The sequence below is a fragment of the Passer domesticus genome, chromosome 9 (genome assembly GCF_036417665.1).
Source record: "Passer domesticus isolate bPasDom1 chromosome 9, bPasDom1.hap1, whole genome shotgun sequence".
NCBI lineage: Eukaryota > Metazoa > Chordata > Aves > Passeriformes > Passeridae > Passer > Passer domesticus.
In genome coordinates, this window is record NC_087482.1 from 35,313,089 (window position 1) to 35,338,668 (window position 25,580).

The window sequence follows — 25,580 nt, forward strand, 5'->3', positions numbered from 1 at the left end:
GTGAGGTGTGAGTAGGGCTCTGCTGCAGGGACAGTCACAGGACCTATAATCACACATTTCTTCCTCCAGGCTGCAGAGGTGAAGAGAGATCCCTGCCCGGCATAAATCCATACATGATGGGGTCATTCCAATTTATACCAAAGACTCCCAGCACATGGGGCTCCTTGCCAGTCTTTCCCACCATGACCAGCTCTGCCATGAGGGAGGATGGTGTCTTGCAAAGTTGCTCCTGTTCAAGGCTGGGCCAAGGATCCCTCTCCCTTCAGAGAGGGGGCCCTGAAGCACTGAATGCCAGCAAACAGGACAACAGCCTCAAATCCACTGCTGGCTCCCCACTGGAGGCACAGGCACCTCCAGCAGCCAGCATCACCTCCAACTTCACTTTTAGATTAATGTTCTTCCAAACTTTCCTTGGCTCCCCGTGCTCCCACTTTCTGTCACCCTTCTCATTACCGATGTATCTTTGCATCGAGGAAAGCGGGAGGAAAAATTGTTCTTTCAGGGTGACAGCTGAGCGAGGGCTATATTATTAAAGGTACCAATCATAGGTGCCGAGCTATCATCGCACGATGAATGCACTTGTCAGGAGCCCGGGGGAGAGGGAGGGAGGCAGGGAGGGAGGCAGGGAGGTGCTGGGACAGCGGCTCTCGCTCCCCCGCTCCTCTCCCGCCGCCCCCCGCTCTCCCTCTCCTTTAATGTTGGCCACCTCGGCTCGCCTGAACTTGGACCTTCAGCAGCGACAATTTCTCTGGCCTCGACAGCAGGATTAATTTCTCCTGCCCCCGGCGGGGCCTCTGAGTGCGGTGGAAGTCCAGCTGGCCTGCTGCTGATAAGATGTACCTTTTGATTTGTTTTGTCTTTGATTGCCTTTTCTGTCACCTACAATGGCTGGCCGCCTGGAGACCTCCACATCGCCTGACTGACGGATCTATTTATCTGTAGGCTGCTCCCCGGCTTCTCCTCCCCCTCGCTCCCCTCCTCCCCGAGCCACCACCTTGTACCACTGAAGTCCCAGTCTAATAGAAGCCGTGAAGGCTCATCCACCATAAAATACATCTGCCATCCTCCTTCTCTCCAAGATAAAAGCCTGTCAGTGTTACTTTCCAATTCCAGGCAGCTTGATTAATGGTGAAAAGCCACTGCAAGATCGACTTCTGGTTTTTACAAGCGCTGTCAGCCAGCCCAGGGTTATGCGAAACACACTCTTAGAAAACAAAACAAAATGAGAAAAGGTTGGGTGGGGAGGGAGAAGAGGGATGGGAAGGAGGGAGCGAGGGTAACCAAATCATATTAGGCTCAAGACTAAATAAAATAGGAACCTGGAGCCATCAAATACCTGTCAGTCGGGTGCAGAAATACACTCTGCAGCTCATTGTACCAAGGCAAATTATGGCAATAATAAATCATTGTTGAAGGAAGATTGTTGATAATTTTTTTTTTTTGGATGGTGGCATTCAATAGGGGCTCTGGGACACCTGCCACTGGGCTTGGAGCGAGAGCCAGAGCAGGTTATTAGCCTGTCACTCAGCCCTCCTCCTCACACCCCGCAGGAACCGCAGGCTCTGGGACCAGAATAAAAAGTCTGGAAAGAGAGATATTAAAAAAAAATTAATTACATAGCTGAAATACTCCTACAGGAAAAAATAAAAAAGGAGGGGGTCAAAAGAATTACAGCCCTCTTTGCAGGACTCATTTTTGATAAAGAATATTTTACAGTGGCCCAGCCTAGTAGTGCTTCAATCACTCCACTTCATCTGCCATCAAGAGACAGCATCTCTAGGGTGAAATATGACTGATGGAGCAAGGTAATGCCACACTGGAAAAGTCTGGGAAAATTTACAGCCCAGAACAGAGAGTATGGAATGTTCCTGAACCACTGAGACTGGGCTTGAATGGTCAGGAGAGGGGATTCTTCAGGCTCAATGCTATGAGAAGCAGCACCAGGGAGTGTGGAGGTGTGGGCTGTGAGTGTGACCCACAGTGCCTCTCACAGCACAGGACCCTCTCTGCTCTGTGGGATTATCACCCACATCCAACAGGAACCAAAACCATCCTCAGATAATCATTCACTGCAACATCTCTGCATCTGAGGTCAGTTTCCCATCTGAGTAGATTCATTCCAATATTTCCTGGGTGATGAGGTTTGACCGGATCATGGGTCAAGATGCACATTGCCCAACAAAATAATCCCATGTTCCTCCCAAGCATGAGCAGGGCTCAGCATCACTTTTCCCAAACTGGGAGGTCAGGCTGATCAGCAGACACCACCTGTCCTCTGCCAGCGAGAGGGGGAGCTGGGGGAGCTGGCAGGCTAGATGTAATTTCCAATGACCTCACACAGATAAACTCCTCTGTTCATTTGTAGGATCCTATGTGCCCATCACACTGGACAGAACCTCTGGCCTGGCCGTGGGACTTCAGTTTATTGCCTCCTGAGACACCCTGCAGAAGACAGAGCAGACTGAAGGAAAGGGTGATAAACAAGGAGCAGACACTGCAAGGGAGGATGGCAAACCTGAGAGATACAAGGAAGAAGAGAATGGAAAATAAAATTCCACAAAACAGGAGAAGAAAGTTTGAGGAAGAAGAAAGAAAATCTAGAGAATGAGGAAAGAAAAATAAAAAGAGAAAGTCAGAAATATGCTAAGAAAGGCAAGAGAAAGCACAACCAGAGGGAAGGAATAAACTCTCTGTATAACAATGCAATCCCAGAGAAAGCAGGAGGAGGAGCACAGGTGAGATGGGATGTTTGAAAAAAGGTTGTGCATCACAAGACAAGAGAAAGAGAGAGGAAGAGTAGAAAGGTGAAATGGAGAAAGCAAGAGAAAGAGAAATCCCCTGGAAATGCAGCAGTCTCTCTGGCAAGCTTCTTCCCAGGAAGTTAATGCCAGTAAACAAATAGAGGGGAGAACAAAAAAGTGTTGAGTAGAGAAGCACATCCACCAAAACCCCAGGCAGAGGTTTTACTTCAAGTTATGAATCAAATAATGCATTCAATTACTATTAGAGACACATTCTTGGACACATGATTTCCAAGTTTTTGTGCATGGGGGACCTCAAATCCTGCACCCCTTTTATCAGACCACTCAAAACACTCGGCTCCCCTCAATTATCTCACCAGCCAAAAGCAGTCACAATTCACTCCCACCAAAGTTCTTTCCTCACATCTGCAGCATCAGTCCCAGTCACCTGGCTCTGACCTGCCAGCCGAGGGGACACGGGGCTGTCGCTGTGCGGGACAGGCTGGCTTCCCGGGCAGAGCACAGGAGCCCGGGACAGTGCCCCATTGTCCGAGCGCTCCTTGATCTCCCCGGGGCATCGCCGCTGATGTGAGCGACGGCAAACGAGGGGTGACAGCGGGGACGGGCCGAGGGGGCACCGCGGGGACAGCAGGAAGCAGCCCCAGGCGGGGAGGAGCAGGGCAGGGCCATGCGGGGCGAGCATGGAGCTCAGCACAGCTCCTGCATCGGGGTGAGCTCAGGGACCTCCACATTCAGCTGGCCTCACCAGCCAGAGCGAAGCCTGCCGGGGACACAGGGGCTCCTGTCACTGCTGCCGTGGAGAAACTTCTTCCCAAGGAACTTCCCAAGAGCAGACGGGGGGGCCGCAGCCTGGCTTGTCCCAGTGCTCGGTGCTCTGCATCCATCTCCCCACAGCCCCATGGCCCCATCAACCCATGGCTCCATTGCTCCACAGCCCCATGGCCCCACAGCCCCATGGCCCCATCACCCCATGGTCTCATCACCCCATGGCCCCACAGCCCCATCACCCCATGGCCCCATCACCCCATGGCCCCACGGCCCCACGGCCCAGCTCCTGCCCGTCTGTGCTCCACGGCCACCACCCACACTGGGCTTCCCAAATCCTCGCAGATCCAGCAGTGCCAGAGCTTGTGCTCTGTGCTGAGCCCCTGGCTCCAGCCAGGGGACACCGACCCCACCTTTCCCCACCTTTCCCTCCTGAGCAGGAGGCGTCAGAAACAGCTAAGGCTCAACTGAGAAAAACAAAACAAAAAATTAGGAACACATGGGAACATGTATAAAAATATATTCATTTTTGAAGTGATACTGTTACTTCTGTACTTCACTGCTTGAAAAGAAAGTCTCCTATAAAATGAATAAATACTTCAATTTGAGTTATTACATGTTAAAACAGGTAACTACAACTCCCACTTATTGTTGCCAACTTTACTGTCAGTCCTTAATTTTGTACTCTCTTAACTACATTAAAAAGAATCTATATTGAAATCTCACATTGTTTTTTCCCCCAGCTAGTTCTTCAAAACAGAAGTTTTTATTTATCTGCATTATTATGTCTGGATGTAAGATCCACTTCAGAGCCACAAGATATAACCATGTTTTCTGTATACACATTAGCAATATTCATGCCTTTTATTTTCAATATCTTATTCTCTCCTATTTTAGGAATAAAAGTATTTAATTTCTCTGTCAATGCAAGAATCGTTGCATGAGATGCAATTTCATTTCTAACATGGACTGTACTTTGACAAGTATTCCAGAAATATGAATATTTTCTGTGTGTTATCTAATTGCACCACACACCATTTTTCATCATTAGAGAAGCAAAGTTTAACTTAAACAATAACTAACTACAGGAAATATTTCACTTTTCCTAAGAAACCCAGGGGTTTTCCTCCAATCACAAGATTTTCTCCACTCAATAGTTGAATTCATAAAAAAAAAAAAAAAGTATAACATTCAGAACTTTTTTTGTGTGATAATCTCTCTGCTCTGTGAGGCTGGAATGTCATGAGCATTCAAACCTGGCAGACTGTTCCTTACCGAACCAGACCATGGGAGCAAGATGATCATGAGCTGTGAACCAGGCTCACATCGCTCTGTGATCACACAGAGATGCTCGTGTGTGTGTGGGGAGAAAGGCAGGGGGTCTGTGGTGCCATCACACCCTTTCCCTGCAGGGAGCAGAGCCCTGTGCCAGCCTGGGGCACAGCAGAGCTCAGCAGCATCACTGCCACCAAAGCCCGGAGAGGCAGACAGAGATGGATGGCCAGGGCTGCCTGATCAATAGACCTTTTGTCCAAGCCTTTATCACCAACAATAGCAGCTGCAGCAATCCAAAACATATTTAGGTAAATACTGGGGACTAGCAAGCCAAACACTGCCACAGAAGCCAAAACCAATTCCCCAGCAGCACCTTTGCTGGGTCCCAAGTGGGGACTGTCAGGATCCTCAGCCCTGCTTCAGCCTGTCTGCTCTTTTATTATCCCCAGAGCTCTCCAGGTCTGAGAGCTGCACGTGGTTTTCCAGAGCAGTGACCACAGGAGTGATGTGTTCAAACTCAGTATTAATGTAAAGAACTATTGCAGCAGCTTTATTGAATGGCTCCAGCCCCTCTGGACATCTGTATTGTACAACTTGGATACAGGTGATAGGCACCTAAGATTACAGAGACTGATAACTATATACTCCTAAAGGGTCCTGTCCCTCTGGATAGATTTTTTCAGAGGATGAATTTGCTTTGTCCAATCCAGAAGGCAGGATCTTGCCAGGTCTATCCACACATACCATCACCAGTCTTCAGAAAAAGCAGTCACCTTCCCTCACACAGAATCAGAGCAGGCAACCCCACCCAGCCCGTGCTGGGGCAGCAGGAAAGCACTCATCCAATGGCATTGAAAGACCAATGGAACACACACATAGGAACAAGTGAGAAAATAAAAAAAAATTACATCCAGGAATTGTTAACCCTTTTAGATAGAAATATAGCAAAATTGTTTTACATGGTCAAGTGCTCTTGCTGTTGTTATAAAATGAAAACAAGCTCATCTCACAGCCTTTGAAAGGTCGTGTTGGACAAGGTCACAAAGCCCCTGTGCCCCATCTGATTTGGCAGCCAACGGCACGAGGCTCTTGTGCCTTCCAGCACACAGATGTGTGTGCACAAAGCTCTGGTGCACAGGGAAGAAAGCTGACCTGTGCTGTCCACCTTTCTGGGCATTCTGCTCCTCATTCTGCTCCCCTTGGCCCTTCCTACCCCTGACAGAAGTATTTGGTAGGAGCCACATCGTGCTCCTGCCAGAGGATTTATGGGAGAAAGACAAAGCTGCAGTAATGGCTCTGCACAGTAATGGAACAGAACAGCATCTATTCAGGCGACAGAGGCACCTGCTGAGGGGGCTCCAGGCAGGGAAACAGGGTGCTCCCCAATGTGTTTGCATTAGCAGCACCACATTATCATGGGAAATGTGAGGTTTGGACTGTCTAAGGGTCACTTCCACAGAAGGACTGAAGTTCTGACATGAGAAATACCCGTTTTGTACAAGAACTTCCCAGCACAGATCCACTCATGGAACACAAGGAAATAAAGTGGAGGATTTTGCTCAGGTCTTTCAAGTTTGCTCAGGTCTTTCAGTTGGACCCTGGACTAAATGAAGATGTTTTTTCCTGATGATTAGAGGGTGCAGCTTCATTATGCTCACACAGAGCTCCCTGAGCTGAAGCAATGTAACAGCCTGCAGGAAACTTCATTATGTCTCCAATAACACCTTCTAGAACCCCAGCAGCATCAATCTGTCACCTCTGCTTAGGTAAAATATCTAGATTGAGTCAATTTTATAGCTATTATGTTTAACAACCAAAACCATAGAGAAATGGTTTTGTCTTCTCTTACAGTAAAGTGTTAAACTTGATGAATTGCAGCACTCAAAGCTCTCATCATCATTTAATGGATTATGCATAAGGGAAACACTCTCTGCAGAAGCAGAAATTTCTGCAAGGGTGAAATAATATCAAGACCACGATGCATCAGCAATTCTGCATGAACAAAGGAAAACATGACCATGATGGCACATGGACCACTTAATTCTCTGACCCCCATTCTCCTACAGGTATGAGCTCACTGGTCACACACTGATTTTGGGATTAAGTACAGAATGAAGGGTATTATTTAATTAATTAAGTGTTGATAGTTATGTTTTAAAGACAGCTACTTTATATACATATGGATGTGCAGTTTGGATCTGCATTTCAGTCACTACAGAGTTAATGCTTCTTCTGGTCTTTTAAGAGGCAACATCAGTGGAAGAGGCAAGTAAAGAAGGGGAGATATTGTTTGAGCCAGGACTCCTGTAATGATCAGCTGTAGGACTGGAGACAGATCCTGTTCTGCTCTGCAGCCTTTTTTTTTTTTTCAGAGTGCACAATTTTTGGAACCAAAAATCTCCATGATATTGTAATTACAGACAGTACCCACAGAAAAGAGAATTCACATGCAGAAGAAACAACTCCTGCAACAAATATAACAGATGAGAACCCACTTCATAAAAATGGAAACACTTTTAATCTATTTGCTCTACAACTAGAACCCTTCTCTTTTCACATGCTGTATCCCTGTCACCATTCCAGTTTAATGAATCCTGTGAGCTTCCTCTACAAAAAGGTGGATACCTGTGTTTAAACCTAAATAAAAATGACTTTGATGTACCTCAGTTGCAGAAAGTAATGTCAGACTCCCTGGCTTGTGCTACTGTGTTCCATCACTAAATTAGATAAGTCTTATCCCAAATGTTGGCTTGTTTCCGCCAGCCTGCACTGCTTAAGAAATGGGAGGCACTGAGATAAGAGACAGTTCTTTTCTCCCTACTTGAGGAAATTAACATGTCCCCCCCAATAAATCTCTTCTCCTTTCAAGAGTCACTCAAAGCAAGGGGGATAGGTTAAAAAAATGCTCTCCTAATAACTTAAAAATCAACAGGTTAAGCTTGATCCTCAGACATCCAAGATAAAAGTGCTTAGGAAAGGAATTATTTTAACAAACACACATTTGTATCTTACAAGTTTCTACATCTACAGAGCACAAAAAACCCTTTGGACAGTTCTAAAGAAACATGAGGTCAGTCTGGGATACCAAGGTTAAATAAATCATTGATTTCTATAGCACACAGGTATTCTGGGCTTGTCTGGCAGGGGAGATCCAGCTGCCCCTCTGCATTTTAATCACCATCCACAGCCACACAAGGCACTCATAATTTGTAGTCAGAGCTCTTCAGAATCCTGGAGCTCAAGAGCATTTTCAGATGCACTGATTTTAGGTATAGGCACATCACACCACCACATCCCAGATTCACAAGGGTACATCCCCTCACTGCCCCTTGGCTCCTGCACTGCTTCTTGCCACAATCCCTTCATGGCCTCTCTCCACACACCCTCCAGTTAATTCCTGCAGCTCTGTAATCCCAAATCCTTGTGTAAGTGACCACATTTGTGGCCACAGGGAGCCCTTGCTCTACCTGCATTAGGCATAGTTCTGCAGCCCCAGGGAATCCAGCAGCAACAGCAATTTCATGTTCTTGCACTGCCAAAAGATGAAGCTATTTAAACAAAAAATAAAAATCTCACTTATATAGCGAAGTTAATCAGGCTGAATGTTCTGCTCACTGTTCCCTGTTCCTATATGTCTGGAGCTGCCTTCTTCTTTCATAAATCTTCACAGCACAGGTATAAAGAAGAGACACATTAGAGCTGTAAGAACATCAGAGAGCTTCAGACACGCTGAAGATTAAAGTGGGTAATACTTGCCTGAGATTTCAGATAGCTAATATTCCCCAGCAGTACTCACACCATTTTTGGAACCATCCACTTTAGCTTTAATATCTAAGAAGAGGAATCTGGGATTTTATATATGTGCCACGTATCCTGATTTTCTTCAAAGCAATATAAAAATACCTGAAACAGTTTCTTAAAAATATGTATCCTCACTGTTCTATTTGTTCCCTCTGTTTTAAGCTCCCAGGTATTCCTATTTCTGAGATATTGGCCCAGTCTTCTTGTTCTTCAGCAAGAAATATCTCAGAGCCAGCATCCTGTCTCTGACCTTGCCAGCCCCCTCTGCGATGACAGAGTGTATCATGTCTGTGCTCCTTCAGTCTCCAGCCTCCGATACAGCTGCCAAAGGAGGTGCCAATTGTCAGGGTATTTCCTTTCTGCCAAACGCTGCCAGCTTGGCTGGAACCACGCTGGCAGTGGCCAGAGGATTGCTAGAACCTGGCCCACAGAAGAGTTTCAATTTTCGCAGATCCATCCAGGAGCATATTATAAACCAGCAGCTTAAAGTCTAGCTGACTAATTAGGTCCCCAGCTTAGAATACTGATTTTGGTTTTAAATGCTTCTTTTCTTGTCTTCTTTCCAATCCCATAGACTGTCTCAGTCTAGGCTTAAGTGGCAGAAGAAGACAACTGCCCCTTGGCACTCAGCATGCTTGAAATATATTAGAAAATATCATAAACATTATAAACGCTCTAAAATATTATTTTCAGCGTTTCATCTTAAAACAACCTCAATCCTGGCCGCAGCTCCAGGAAGCACAAATAAATATTGGCAAACTCGGCTCTGAACTTTTTACATTGTACGACGCCCACCGGCACAGCAGGGAAGGAAAGGAAAGGACAAATTTGGGACAGGTTGGATCCGCCTTTCCCTGATTCCGAGTGCCGTGCTTGACTCGCAGGGTAACATTGCCACCCGGCGGGCGGAGACTCCGGGACCGAGGAGCCGTTCTGGGATCCAGAGCCGTTCTGGGATCCAGAGCCGTTCTGGGATCCAGGAGCCGTTCTGGGATCCAGAGCCGTTCTGGGATCCAGGAGCCGTTCTGGGATCCAGGAGCCGTTCCGGGATCCAGAGCCGTTCCGGGATCCAGGAGCCGCCCCGGAGCCGCAGCCCCGCAGCCGCCGGCGCTGCCCCGGCACCCGCACATCCTTTAGGGCAGGAGGCTGCCCAAGGCCGGGGGGTCACGGCAGAACCTGGCAGAGCAGCGGCGGGGAAAGGAGGTGAAGGACAGGCAAGGCGCACACCCGAGATGCCACCAGTGTCCCCCCCTGCCCAGAGGGACACTGTCCTGTCCTGTCCCTTCTCCACTGCACGGAGCCGCGGGGAGGCAGCGGGCCTGGGAAGGGCTGAGTGCGCAGCCAGCAGCACCGGGAGGGGTCTGGGATCCAGGACCCGGCCGTGTCACAGCACATCCCTGAGCAAACAGCTGCCAGGAACCTCGGAGCCTCCCCACAGCGGTGGGGAAACGGAGGGCCACCTAAAGCCTGTTAATCCTCCTTCCAAGAGAGGACAGTTAGGAAAAGCCACTGGGTCCCTTGGCTTCCTCTGTTATCAAACCTGGCTGAGAAGCCTGTTCCACAAATCAGTCTGTTTACAGCCTTTATCCCCAGAAAAAATCAAGGGAGCACAGTAATGAAGCATTTAAAGCAACAACCTTTACAATTGCAGCCATAAGGAGTTAATTTATTTTTAAATATAAAAACCCAACAATAAAATTTGAGAAATTAAGGGGAAAAGCCCATTTGTTTGCCATTTCAAAATTTTATGGCTCTAGGAATAAATGAACTAAAATAAACCTGGTGATTTTTAAGGCTTCATGAATAATGACAAAAGGGAAAAAAAAATCAAATATCCAGCACTTAAATGCTAAAGAAACTTTCACATGAAACCTGCACTGCAGAAGAAAAGGACATGTCAAGAATTTTGCACAAAACAACCCCAGGAGAAAGATGTCAGACGTTGCCCTGGTGTTGGTTCTCATCCAGCTCTTGCACATAACTCATCACACCTACAGTGACCTCAACTATTTCTGTGATCATATGTGAGATGACATAATATTCCCACAGCAACTACAGTCATCAATGCAAGTCTCCTGAGGAAAAATAAAACAGCAAGGGAGAAATTAGGCTGCTGTTTAGAGCGACTTCAAATATGACCAAAATTGTGGCTGAACTACCTGCATCCAGTCACAGTATTTTAAGTAAATTTGCTTTCAAGTAATGGGATATTTCTATTCAGGAGGAAGGCAAAATTCTCCCTTACTCTAAGTTCAAAAACTCAAAGGGCAAAACAATATTGGGAATATCATCAGCTTTGAGTTTTGTTGTGTCAATTATCACACTACTGGCACTGTATCTCTAATGGAAAGTTTTTGTTAGTGATACATCACTAGCCCACTCACCCTCTATTTACTTGTGCAGCGCCTTTAGAATTGCAACTCAAAAAGAAAAGCCTAAAGGAATGGTCAAGATCCAGATATTTTGGCAACCCACTACTGAGAGACCTTGGAGCAAATACAAATTGTCTTTATTTCACACTGATACTCTGATCAGGTGTTTTGAGGGTACCACTTTCTCAGCCTCATAGATGGGCAACCTTATTCTATAAGTGTTAGAATTGTAACAGTATCCAAGCACCAAAAGCCAAGCACTAGCTCCAAAGACGTACTTTATTTCATTATAAAGCAGATTTTATAGGCATTATTTCTTTTTGTGAACATCCATTGTATGGACAGCAGGTTCTGCTTGAGGACACAGCTGTTTGATAACAAAGATTCACCACTAGACCACAAAAAATACAGATGCAAAGAACAAGTGCTGCTTAGATAGCAAAGAGCAAATGGTCTAAACTGCAACCAGTTCAAACAGATATGACCAAAAATACAAGTACAGCTCCAGCCCAGCCAGAGCAGCATGCACAAAAGTGGAGTCTTTTATATTAAAATAAAGTTTGTATTGGGCTTCCTGGAAAAACAACAACAAAATCCCCAAAGCAGAATTGTATCAGAACCCTTTCCCTCTCCTTTTAATGCCACTTTTTAACTGTCCCCATCTCACATCACAGTTGTGCTGTGGTGCATTAGTACTTCATAAAATCCAGAAAAATTATTGAACGTAGTGTGACATCATAGTGAATGGCTGACAGTGATCATTTCATGGATACTTCATCCCAATTCTTTTACTCCTTTCCAGTTGTGATCCTCATCCCAGGCATTGACAGGTGCATCTCATTCCACTTTTGCAGATTTCCCACGTGTTTGGTATCTGAGCTCAGGGTATTAACCAGGGTTTCTGGATGTCATCTGTGCTCCTTGGGTGTGTAACAGAGTCCCACCACTCCAGCAGGAACAGTGACTCACAGACTGCCTGCCCAACATGCAATAACACACAGAAGGCATGTTGATGCAGTGTAAAGAAAAGTTCCAGCAGCCACAACTCCTCCTTCTGGTTTCCACGTTGTCCAATACTGATTGAGGAGAAGTGTATTTACAAGACTCATACACAAATATTTGCATTTGGTCCTAGGCACCTGATTAGTACTGACAATCTAAATTAAAATGGAAAATTAAGTTTTATTCTGGTCCATTACAGCCAGAACTGTAAACTCTCCATTTTTGAAGGTGTGATCTTCAAAAAGGAATCCCAATACTTTCTGAAAGAGTATTTTCCTATGTTCCACTCAAATCCATGAGATTATAGGATGGAAAAGCCTCCTACATAAGCCCCTTAGTGGAGTTATCTGACAAGGGTCTTGTATCTAGATCTACAAAAACAGACAAGTAGCATCCATTCTTTCCACTCTTTTGTGGTAATGAGACTCAAAATTCACTAGATATGAGTAATCAGATAACATCCTGATGGCTACGAGACCAGAATTCATTATCAAGGAGACAAACTTCACTCTAGCCAAGAGCACAAGCAGACTTGCATCTAAGCAGCCATAACACTCATTCCTTTCAGCTGACATCAGAACTAGAAGCACAGCCACTAATGGCAATAAAGACTAATTAGAAGGCTTTACAAAGTTGGTTTAACCAAGTTTCAAAGTAGCAACTCTGAGGCACAGGTTCTGGCAGAATCTAGATTTACCTGAGTTTTCTGCTTGTGGAGGAGAGGTGGTGGGAAAGGACACATTCCTTTCTTACACAGAAACTTGAAAACAGTCTCAAGCCAATACTCAACAGCTGACAAAGTCTAGTGTAGTAATTACAAGACAAAACATTTGGAATTATAGATATTATATCATAGTAAAAAGAAACAACTGCCTTTCAAATCTGCCATACTGAAAAAAATACCCCTAACACATTAAGCACCGTTTGTGCTTACAACCACAATTTTGGAACTTGAGCATCAGTTGGAGAGGTTTTTTTCACCATTATGCAAAGGAGCTGCAAAAACAAGTTAAATGGAAAAAAAATCCCTTCCAAATATTCATTTAACAAACATTAATTAAAACCTGTAAAGGCTTCAGGTTACTAAATGTGAAAGGGGCTCAAAAAATTTTCAGGAGTCATTGAACTAAATCCAAGTCAGAAAGCTGACTCTCCTAACACATAATTAAAAAACAATTTTCTTAAAAAAATTTTTTGCACATCTTCCTCATCAATTTATAAAATGCAAACAGTATGCTAGAAAAGTTTGAACATAAGGGAATGTGCTTTGGAAACATTATTAAAATATGTGTTTCTATAGAATGACACTATCAAGTTTCTGATACTTCTTTTCCCCTGACTGGCTACACTTTGACAATGTCCCTGCTCTCTTTCCGGGGTCCATGAGAAACTAGGTTTAGAAAAGAAGAGCTCCCATACTGCCAACTTCACTCTGTTCCTTTACAAAAATTTCAAAGTACTGATAAATGATGGTGACAGCGAGCAGAATTCCAGTTCCAGAGCCAATTGCCCCAAGGAAGTCTGCCAGCACAGAGAGGGCGCCGATGCAGAGCCCACCAAAGGCAGCAGCTGTAGGGATGTACCTGGAAAACACCAAATGGGAATAGAAAAGGGGCCATTAGAGTTTGCTTAGATAGTAACAAAAATATCAATGGCAGAATACTCTCTTCCCTTGTGAGTCTGCAATCTGGGTAAGAATATAAAATGCTCAACCTGACTGGAGTAGAAAAAAAATGCTACACTAAGAGGACAAGGTACTACAGTCCACCGTGGAATTAGGCACAAATATTAAACTCGTGGTTACTGGCTCTTCAAATCGTCTGTAGGTGACTGAAGTTCAAAGTTACAATAACATTACCATAACAAAAAAGGTACACAGGTCCTGCCCTGAAATCTGAAAACCTGAAGACATCAACCCCTGCCCTTCCCTGCACCTAGGAGATTTAAGTAACTACTTGTTTTAGAAGCAAGGTCTGCATGAAAACAGTCTTCACGACTAATAACACATGAAAAATTACAGTAAGAACATACTTCTGGGTCAGCTTGAAGTAGTAAAGTACTACTAGCTACCCTGAGAAGAGTATATAAATGAAGAAATAAAACAGGAGAATAAAAGGTCCAGAATTTGAGACAAATTCTTTAAATGAAAGGCAAAAATAAGCTGTACTGTAGAAGTCTTCCATTAATAAGATAATATTCTATGTCATATGCATGTGACATCAAAGCTGAAATAACACCTGTGTTGTAGGATCTAGGAAATGGAAGTCAAAGCAAGCTTTGCTCTTTGTTTGCCCATAACACTTTGCATGAACAGCCAGTGAATAAGTAGCTCACCTGTTGAGTTCATGTACCATTGAAGTTTCTCTGTGGCCTCTCATTACCATTTGCTGTTCTTTCAATTGCTTGGCAACCTGTATTGAAAGAAGGAATGGAAAGTAAGTTTACTGTGATTTCCCAAGGCCATGGAATGTAGTACTGTGGGAAAACAAGTAAATGGTGGTGGGGTTGGGTGTTTTTTTATTGCTTTGGGTTTTAGATTGTGTTTTACATTATTCATCTGAGTTCAAAATATCCAGTACTTTAACTTCAGATAAATTATAGTCACAGTCACTTTTCTACCTGTCAATTATACAAAGCTTTCTGGATATTTCTAGTCCTAGTGAGAAAAGGAAAATTTGGATATTGGTAGGCTCTCATACACATAATTCAATCCATGTTTTGCCATCTACCCTTCCCCTGATGAGGGTTCCATAGATGTTGCAAAACCATTCCTTGAAGTGTTCATTCCATTTCAGTTTCCTGCATTCAGCTGAGTCAACTATTTATTTGTGGAGCCACACTAGAAACTAGACTTAGAATCCCTTCTTGGAACATTATTCTTAAACTGGATTTCTGCAGTTACAGCAGAGCTCTGCAAACACTTTACTAACAACTCTGGGTAACAAACTCTAGCAGGGGAACATGAAGGTGCTCATCACTGACTCCATGCATTGAGAAAACACACTTTTAGATGAGGAAGCTGCCAGCTTTCCACTACACAGTGAACACTTAAGTAATAATTTATCAACTCTCATTTCTAAACTTTTTTGCATGAACCTAAAATTGTTTTATTTAGTATCAGGAAAAAGTATTAAAGTGTTAAAAGCTGTCTACTCTGAATACTAAATTGGTTTACTCTGAAATAAAAACCTGACTGTACATGGCTGTGAGTGCAGCCCTGCATGCCTGAGAAGCAGCAAGATGCAAGTGCAAAACAAGAGTGCTCACACTGTCACAGTAACTGTGCAGTTACTTATTTGTTAAAGAAAGATTAAACCATTCCATACGGCTGCCAAACTTCACCTCCTACCCAGGACCACACAATACAAATATACCACAATGGCAGCTATTTTCCATTTTGCTTTCCAACTCCAATTTCAGGATGATATAGCTCCTGAATGTTAAATATCCTGTTGCAAATGGAAATTTTGAGAAGCTAGCCTCAGGTATATCAATATTCTCCATTGTCAGTGCACTCTAGCTAAAAATAACAATCTCTAGTTAGTTTTCCCACAAAGGAAGCTCAGACCTCTCTGTCAGGAATGGCTGTCTGAGCTTTACCAGCAAGTTTTCAAGTGGCAACTGCCTTGCACACAGTGCACCTCTCATGTGGCACTGAAAGTTTCCACCTCTCCTGCTACCTTTCCTGCTCTCACACTGATCACATATTTCTATGTTCTAAGCTTCCTAATTCCAATTAAAGCAATTTAAGTTTTGATGTTGTTTTGAAAAAGCAGTAAAGAAAACAGGAAGAAAATGACCCCCATTCTGTCTTAATCTTTTTCAATTAAAGAAAGACACAGTCCCTGCTTACACAAACAATGAATATTATGAACAAGATTACCAGAACAGCTTTTTCAGAAGAAAGTCAGTCTTATTCTTATAACTGCCCATCTGTTTTCATAATGTAAGCTTATGTAATTTGTCATTTTAAACTTACATCTTTGGCAGAGGAGCCAGAGACTTCAATCCATGTTTTAGAGAAGAAAGCACAGGAACCCAGCATAAATACAATATAAACAACTGCATGTACAGGGTCTTCCAACACTGAAGAAAAGGACTCTGGGGGTGACAGGTAATAACAGAGTCCACCAACTGGATAAGCACGAGCAGGGCCTCCAGATGATGTGTCCTGGCAGAAGAAAGCAAGCAGTGAGTCACCAATCTTGTCACTATTTCTTAGCCATTAAGCCAAGTCTTAGAAAAGTTTGTATCACCTTTGCATAATTTACATTCATTCCAGCAAGCCTCGTATGCCACCATTAATTCAAACTAATTACTAATTTAGGAGTTTCAGCGTGCATGACCACCTATCAAAGTGTGTCTTAATATTGAGAGACCATCTCTTCAGCCCCACATTTCAACGGTGCTCTTGTAAAAATGTGTACAAGATGAGAAGGAATACTCACAGACCAGGTGCCCAGCAGGCTGACCAGCAAGTTGCCACTGAAGCGGGCAGAGAGCATCTGGGAGATGACATACAGGTTTGACACCAGGGCAGACTGCAGAATAATGGGAATGTTGGAAGTATAGAACAACTTGATGGGGTAGGTGTTGTACTGGCCCCGGTAGCGAGCAGATTTGATAGGAAGATCCACTCTGAAGCCCTGAAAAGTTTTCAAAAGAAAGTCCCTCATTATACCTGGATGGCAACCCATAGCAGAGATCATAAATTGCAAGTGCAAGGCTTTGACAGCAACAGAAGAAACCTGCAATCATTTTGTGCAAGTACAAATACTCTGCCCAGAGGGCTCTCCTGTCCATGAGAACCTTCTCAAAGGGTCTGCAAAACTGCATGGTTGTCTAAACACACACCCACACACAAGAAGGTATGAAAGATTCAGACATGAGAAGAAATCTGAAGTTTCAAGAAGACTGGACAAAGCATCCAGTAAAAGAAACATTACAACTTCCTACATTCTTCAGCAACAAACAGGCCTAAAAACTTCAAAGTGTTTCTCAGTAAAAAGCAATAGTATTTGGGTTTAGACAATATCACATGCATGCATTTTATTTGTTTTATTTGTTTCTTTTTTCAGAGACCAAACTAAGTCTCAAGCCTTCTGTGTGACTACTGTAAGTGTGAAAACTAATTAAGAGAAGGCAGTGCATAATGAACATCCAGATCCTGCATGTACAAAAATGAGCCTTGTGAATATATAATGTCTTGTAGAAGGAAGCAAATTTCAGACCTTCTTCCATACAGTTTTAAAACCCTGTAATTTTTACAATTATCCCAACTGACCTGGAAGTAAATGACAATTGCAAAGACAAAGATGGTGGCAATCAGATTCATGAGGTTGGGAAGATTCTGACGGTAAAAGGCCTCACGAAGAGCTCGGACTTTGTCTGTGCGAGTGGCCAGGAGGTGGAACAGAGCAATGATGGCTCCCTCAAATTCCATCCCTTGCAAAGGAAAAGAAAAAGTTACGCGAGCTGTGATTATCTCCAAGTTTCAGTGTTTTGTACAATTAAGCATATTTCTGAACTACAGGATTTAGAATAGGATTGCTCTGAGTCTTTTGCATCTTGAGCATGTTCTCAGACTTTTATATTGTCATCCTTCATGTCAGCTATGTTATTTCCAAGATTTTTTTAAAAATCCCCTTGTAGTGGCCTAGAAACTAAATCATAACCCAGCAAAGGATAGCTCTATTGGTCTCTAGAAACACTGACAAGCACCAAGTTCTTTCTTTCCTTCTCCTGATTAAAAAAAAAAGTAAACTTACAGGGAAGCATCAGGCTTTCTAGTGTGAGTGGTAAGACACAAGTTATTGTTTGGATTACAGCACATGGCATAACCTCACTTCTGTTTTCTACTACACAGCAGCAAACAGGATCATCTCCATTGGATTTGGGAGAATAAGGTCTTTAGGGCAAAGTGTAAAAAATGCAAGGAGCAGAAAGAAACAGCTAATATTTGGTCAGTTAGTTGGATAGCAACCATAATACAATGGCAGTCTACTACTGCTGACTTTAATGAAGGCACTGTAAGAAACTCAATTCAGTAAATATCTCATGAGATACAAATTGAGAAAAAAATGTCTTTGTGCTTGCAATTTGCACAGCAGCACCTGCTGCATTAGCAGGATTCCCTACAAAGTCAAGATGGCAGCAACAGCATTTGGCATTAACTTAACAGTGCAGAAAAACAGAAAATGTTGCCTTTTTGTACAAACTATTGGTAAAGAAAGCAGACTGTGCCATTTACCTCGCCCAGTGTTCACTGTGGTGGGGCTGAATGCTTTCCACACAATGGTCTCACAGATATTGGTAGCAATGAAGAGAGAGATGCCAGAACCAAGACCATATCCTTTCTGGAGCAGCTCATCCAAGAGCAGAACTATCAAACCAGCAACAAAAAGCTACAGTAAAAAAAGAAGTAGAGCATTAGTACCATGTCTTAATTTTGTCAGAAAAATAATGTGTATTAAAAGATTAGACTATATGTGAAGAAGCAGGTACACTTGGGCCTTTTTGCTCTGCATGAGGGGCAGCCTGTCCATAAAGCCGATTTTTTGACCCTTTCAGGGGAAGAGTAAGCAGAGAAGACTAGAAATTACCTGGATTGTGATAAGCAAGCAGATACCAGCACCCATCTCAGATGGGTCTCCATACATTCCAGTCATTACATACACAATGGACTGTCCAATGGTAATGATCATTCCAAACACTACAGAATAAAAAGAAAAAGTATGTATTTATCCTGGATACTTATGTCAGTGGGCAATTAGAGAAACAGAAATCACTTTTTAGCAGAGAATCTTTGTTTCAGCTGAGACAGAATTAATTTTCTTTGCAGTAGCTGGTAGAGTGCTGTGGTTTGGATTTTCCATGAGAATAATGCTGATAAGAGGCTGATGTGCTGTCGTTTTAGTTGTTGCTCAGCAGTGCTTACCCCAAGTGAAGGAATTCTCAGTGTGCCCTGCTCTGGCAGCCAGCAGCTGCACAACAAGCTGGCAAGGAGCATGACCAGGCCAGCTGACCCTAAGTGGCCACAGGGATATTCCACACCCTGGAACGTCAGGCTCAGCTGGGGGAACTGGCCAGGAGGGGCTGATCTCTGCTCAGGAACTGGCTGGGCAGCCATCAGCAGGTGGTGGGCATTGCACTGTGTATCACTTGTTTCTCTGAGGTTTTACTTCTCACTCTCCTTTTTGTTACAGTTGATGTTATTGTTATTATTATATTATACTTTGTATCAGTTATGGAACTGGTCTTATCTCATCCCACGAGGGTTTTTTTCCTCATTCTCCTCTCTTTCCCACAGGAGAGTGACCAAGTGTGCCATGTGATACTTAGTTGCCAGATGGGGTTAAACCAAACATTTGGGAAGGAATACACAAGTAACAGGGTGTTTAAATTCAAGAGCAAGTTAACTTTGTTGTCTGAAATTTGGCACTGAAAATAGAAATACACACAGCTAGTTCAAATGCACTTAGAAGCAAGTGGGTTTGGTTACCAAAGGCTGCTTTAGATACTGAAAACTCTGAGGGTGTTAAGATATTACTGTAGCAACTTATGATTTTTTCCAGTATATATATCAGTAAATAGTGTACAGCATCAAATATCTAAAAAAACACCCAATTTTTTCTGGAAGTCATTATCAACTGACCACAGAGACCCCTTATTGATGAGAAAGATCCATGCCCTGGAGCTGCAAGGTACAAACAGCTACAAGTAACATCTTAATCACTGTGAAACACTCAGATTAACACAGACCATCACAGTTCAAAACCTGAGTCTCCACAGTCTCTACATTGCTTCACTTATCTGGGAAGATTACAGCAGCAATGCCAATGGCACTGACACTTTTCCTTTTCACACCTTTCTGAAGCTTAACAGCCAACAAGGCAGAGAGCTGTCAGTGAGAGACTGATGAAATACACAGGTATCTGCAGCAGGACACACACAGCACAACAAACCCACAACCCAGCTGCACCTCTCATCCCATGGAAAATTCACTTTCCACTGCCAGGGTGAGATACTCTAATCCAGCAGTGCTCAACAGGAGCTGTCACTCACATTTCTGGGCTCCATTGAAGAGAGCTCTGTCCTTTGGGGTGTCACCAACCTCAATAATCTTAGCACCTGCCAAGAGCTGCATGATGAGCCCTGAGGTGACAATGGGTGAAATGCCCAGCTCCATCAATGTTCCTGCCAGACACAGGAAGAACAGCGAAGGTCAAAGTTAGTTTTTATCAACCTTTACATCACAATGGAGAAGATCTAAAACTCCAAATCCCCATAAAAATATCAGTGATAACAAACATTTTTTAGAAGTCAGTTTGATATGTAGTACTCCTCAGTACCTCAAAAATACTGTGTTCACAGAAAAAGACTTTTGCTGTCAAGAATAGATTTACTCTACATAAAACAAAGTATGATATAAATTGATAGATCAAATAATATAGAATGATAAAGAGCATGCAGGAAACTGTCACCATTCTTAATTCACAGCTGCATTAGAAAGCTTCCTCAAGAAACAGAAATTTATATAAACTATCATGAATTTTAACCTTCATACCTGCATTAGAAAGCCCCTACAAGAAACTGAAATTTATACAAACTACTATGCATTTCAATCTTTTGGGTGACAGACTCAAAGAAGTCACCCAGGAAACCACAGCACTCAAGGAAAAACAAATCTTGAAGATTACAACAGCAGCAATACAGGTAATTAGGAACTGTCTCTTCCCTAACCATTTCCATCCAAAAAAAAAAAAGCTCAATTTTTATACATATGATAGATTGCACATAGTCAACCAAAAACTCATTTTGTCCAGAAAGTTGTGCCTTTCCCAATGCCACGCTGATTTATAACTTTAAATAATACAGAAAAATTACTTTTCACTTTCCACTTCAGTTTTTATACTCATTACAATGGAGCAGAATGCAAGTCCAAAATCATTTTGATTCAAGCTAAAAGAGATGCCCTCCTGGAAGTCTGGCCATACCTCTATTTGATGCCAAAATCACTCTCATCCAGTAGAAAGGATCTGCAGAGTCTGATGACATAATGCCAAACAAGGGAATCTGCATTTCCAACCAAGAGATGAAATTAGAGACTTCACAGCATGCTTTAAACATTTCAGCTCTTCCTTCAAAAGGGAAGGAAACATACCTGGCAGCATACTAAGAAGATGAAGAGTGTGATAGCTGTCCATAGTACCTTTTCCTTGAACTGAATCTAAGGGGAAAAAACACAAAACCAACAACAGATTATAAAGCTGTCAAGATGATAAGACCTACTCTATCAAGCAAACTTTCACATCAGCACATCTGATTTTCTTGTGGAAGGACAAAGTGCAGAACATCCAAAAGAAAATAACATACTGTTCATCCCTTTCATCCCACATAAGACCAAGGAAAGCTACAAAGCTTTATTCAACATTTAATCCAAATAAAAAGGCTTATAAAAAGGTAATTGTAGTACTTGCACAGAAATGAGTCTCACATTTTCATGAGTAAGAGCTTATGATGAGAAAAAAAAAAAACAGTAATAGGGAGCAGCTTATCTCAGTAAGTAATCTTAGATTAGAGCTCATGAAGCAAAGATTTTCAAGTTGTGGCTTTAACTCACTCTAGTTTACACTTCAATCTGTGCTGCCCTCAACATCCCACCATGCACTGCTGTGACATCAACAAATCTGCCCAAGCCCATTTATTCTTGTACAACCACATCCACAGGAGATGCACCACACATCCACTAAAAGCAACTGTACCTAAAACTGCCATTCTCCCATCAGGGAAGAAACCCCAAATCCCACAAACGCAAACTCTGGTTTTATGTCACGCAAGTACAAAGCTAGGATGTAAGTTTTATTAACCTACCTTCCGTTCTGGCTTTTGAATTTCAGGCAAGATAACACAGAAGGGCTTGATCACTTCAAGAAATTTTACTGTACAGAAAGAAGTTCAAAGACAAAGTGAGCACACAGATTCAATGAACACTGGAAAAGCTCAAGCTGAATTGAATTTGGACCTGTACTTTACATAATAACAGTCCCAAATCTGGGGAAATTTTGGTTGGTTACTTTAGAGCAAGGTGTATGTTTTGTATTATTAAATTCTTTTCTGTTCTAATTACACAGAGATTCAGCTAACGTGCTTTGAGTACAGTATGGACTGGGAACAGAATTAAAGAAAGTCAAGCATTTCCCCAATTTACCAAGTAGGTTGACAGCACCAAAAAACCTTTGTCATTACTTTACATGACCTTATCAACACCCTTGAATTTTTACTTCATGGTAGTTTCTCCCCAGCCAAATATCAGAGAGAAAAAAAGTGCCTTCAGTAATATATATATTTTTTTTTTTGAGCCATACAGTTTAAGAATTCCTACACACTTTTGGGCCATACAGCTTAACAGTTCCTATCCATGCAATTCAGAAACATCAATTCAAGTTAGTCTGCAGAACATCTCATGCCATGATCCCCTCCTAGCCAAAAAGACACATCCCTAGGTCAGAAGTCTGTCTTAAAATAAGCACCAAATGAAGAGGGGATTTGCAAAGTCACAAGTTCTCCCATAAGCCGAGAGCTCTGAATTTGAAGAGTTAATCCAAAATCTGCCACGACAAATCTAGGCTTGCATCCGTATTTTGGACTGATTTGAGCCAAGAAGAGTACAGCAGTGCAGAACTGAAATGACTGTGCCTTTCCACCTTTTCATGCAAGGCTGCAGCTTCAGCGGCAACCTAAGCCCAGCCCACAAAAGCTATTTTCTTAATTTCAAGCGGTTATATCTGAAAAGCTCCACTGGACCGCGATATTCAAGTTAATTCAAATCAAGGTCTCTCCAATATCTGAGTAACACAGCAATGAGTGAGACGCTTTGCCAGCAGCTTCCCCTCGAGGTACGGATCCTGCAGAACCACTGCGGGACGCACACACCGCCCGCACCTCCCCGCCACACCGTCCCTGAGGGGGCCAGGCCCGAGCTGACACCGGCCCCGCACCCCGCCACCCTCAGCCCGCCGGAGCGCCCGCCGCGGGGCGCGCGGCGCCGGTTCCTTCCCCGCGAGGAGCTGGCGGCCCCGCGGGCGGCGCTGTCCGGCCCGAGGGGAGGCGGGAGCGCGGCTCCCGGTACTCACTGCCCATGGCGGCGCCGGCCGAGCAGCAGCGAGCGGCGGCCGCGGCGGCAGGGACACGTCAGGCTGCGGGCGCGCCGCCCCCTTCCGCTTCCTGCCACGCGCCGCGTCCGCCGCCGCGCCTGCGCCGCGCTCCGCCTACAACTCCCACCCTGCTCTGCGGTCAGGGAGAACGGTAACCCGCATGGAGATGATGCCCTCCACTGCTTGCCGGGAGTTGTAGTCCTGCGCCTCCCGCCATCTTGATGTGGTGTGGGACTGGCTGCCGTGTCGGGTTGTGTCGAAGAACACGTTTTAGCTAGCACAAAGCGTAGCGCTGCTTTAAGAGATTTTAACAGATAAATACATAAATAAGCACTTAAAATTCGTTTCCTGGTCGTGTGTTTTTGTAGTGGGGCGTTGTAGGCGTTGCTGTGCAGTAAGAACCTCCTTGCACCCGCCACAGGACAAGTGCTCAGATGGTAGAAAGAGCAGCTGCTCTTTCTGTGTAAATGTAAACTGTGTAAATGCCTCAGCTGCCTCTGGCCATTTGGAATGATCTGTGCAGGGAGTCCTCTGGACTCTGTGGTCAGTGGAGGTACAGGTGGAGAAATACTCTGCTTACCTTACATCTCTGGAGAAATGACTCTGCTTTCCTCACACAAGTTTTCGGATGAGATGAGTCACGCTCCAGGGGTATTGATCTCTGTTTATTATAGAGGGAACTCCGGTGACAACTCCACCGGGTATTGTGGGTGTCCGATGTCAGACAGCTCCAGGTCAGTGTCCCACTGTCCCTGGCCATGTGTAACACACCCAGATCCAACTGGCTTTAATAAAATGTGAAATATTGGTGAAAATGTGGAGCTTTGGGCTGTGTCATGGGACAGCCACATGTCACTGTCACCCGGCAGCGCTAGCAAGGGACACGTGCTCGCAGGGGCTGAATGTCTGAGGTGTTTCTCTCTAGAAACACTCAATGTTCTCTGTGTTCTCCAGGCCTCTGCAGGACCAGTTATCAGGAGTTTGAAAGGGAAGGTAAACAGAAGTCAAGGGAAAGATTAAAGCAAATAGAGGTGCTTATACAAAGCAGTTAAAGTCAGTGTATACACTCTATAGAGTGCGTAATTGCTTCCTCAAAATCTCCCTGATATTTTCTCAGCACTTAGGTGTGCTTTGTTTGATTATTTCATCTCTATTTTTCTGAGATTTAAAAGACCAGCCCAAATTCCTGTGTAAATTTTATTTATTTTACTGGTTTTTTAAAATTTTTTTTTTAATTGTTGGACTGTATATTTACCCTTCTCCAGGCTTCTGAAACCATGCATCTCATCTGTGAGTTATTGAAGACATTGCCAATGGCTGTGAGAATGTTTTACTTCTTGTCCAGGGTTGCTCATTTCAAAACATCCAGTTTATTGAAACTTGTTTCGATGCAGTCATTTCTAATTAGAGACAAAGCAACTGCTTTCCAAGTGACATGCTGTGTTGCAGAGCTGATTTGATAAGATGGTTTTAATTCAGTAAAGTGGACATTGTGCTGGTTTATTGGCGCTGGTAAGTGGAAAAGGCAGAGCCAGCAGTGGTTCTGTGGAAGTCAGGATAGGGAAGCACAGCAGTGATCAGGGGATTGATGGTAGAAGCAATGAGGTGCCAGAATTTGCACAGTTACACATGCTTTTTGTGCAAGTAAACTTTGTGCCATAAAAATAGACAAAGAATATTTAATAGGCTGTTATTTGCATATATCATCTGTCAGGCTTCTTATGTTCCTGTTTTTATTTTTTGAAAATAATTTTAGACAGTAAGAAAATTTGGTTCTCTACTGTAAAAAAAAAAAAAAATCACTACACAGAATTGTCTGCTTAGGGAGGATGAAAACTTATTGGATTTTGCCTACCTCTGTATTTTGTCCATCCTGGGCCTAAACAACTTCACATTTTGGATGAAGAGGGTACAGTCCTTCAAGTGAAACTTGCCATTGAAGTTCAGTTCTAGGTAGAACAAATGGTTACTGAAAGCAAGCTTTCCTTGGATCTTACAGTGAAAAAAGGAAACTGCTTTGCCAACTGCAGTAAAAAATACACAGAGAGGAGACAAGCTCAGCTCCTTTGTATAATCGAGTGTCACTCTGCAGAAGTGAAAAGCAAAAGAAACTGAAGCTACGGGTCTTAGGGCACTATTACACTAAAGCCATGTGAGACACTGAGTCAAATTTTGACCTGGTGTGACTCCCTGACCTTGACAGTTTATCCTGGGGAACTATTTTGGCAGCCAATTGCAGACAGTGTGGCAAAAATGGAATTTTATACACTGGGGCTGATTTTTACACACTGTTTTGGAAGCACCTACTACTGCAAGAAGACTCAGTGTGGAGTGGTGCCAGCTGGTACAACTGGAATGATGGTGATGATGATGATGATGATGATGATGGTGATGAAGAGGAGGATAGCATGTAATTAATAAACTGATCTTTAGAGAACAGCAACATC

The 25,580-nt window shown here is 43.5% G+C and overlaps 1 protein-coding gene across 1 annotated transcript; it reads right to left on the minus strand.

Annotated features, from left to right (window-relative positions):
• Positions 1-11,235: 11,235 nt before the first annotated feature.
• SEC61A1 (SEC61 translocon subunit alpha 1) lies at positions 11,236-23,219 on the minus strand. Its single transcript, XM_064432709.1, has 12 exons — positions 23,113-23,219; positions 21,851-21,918; positions 21,141-21,206; positions 20,974-21,052; positions 20,042-20,173; positions 18,580-18,689; positions 18,228-18,381; positions 17,262-17,422; positions 16,426-16,623; positions 15,957-16,148; positions 14,312-14,388; positions 11,236-13,560 (listed from the first exon to the last, which is right to left on the minus strand). The coding sequence occupies exons 1-12, from the start codon at positions 23,117-23,119 to the stop codon at positions 13,374-13,376; spliced, it is 1,431 nt and encodes a 476-aa protein (XP_064288779.1). The 5' UTR covers positions 23,120-23,219; the 3' UTR covers positions 11,236-13,373.
• Positions 23,220-25,580: the final 2,361 nt, after the last annotated feature.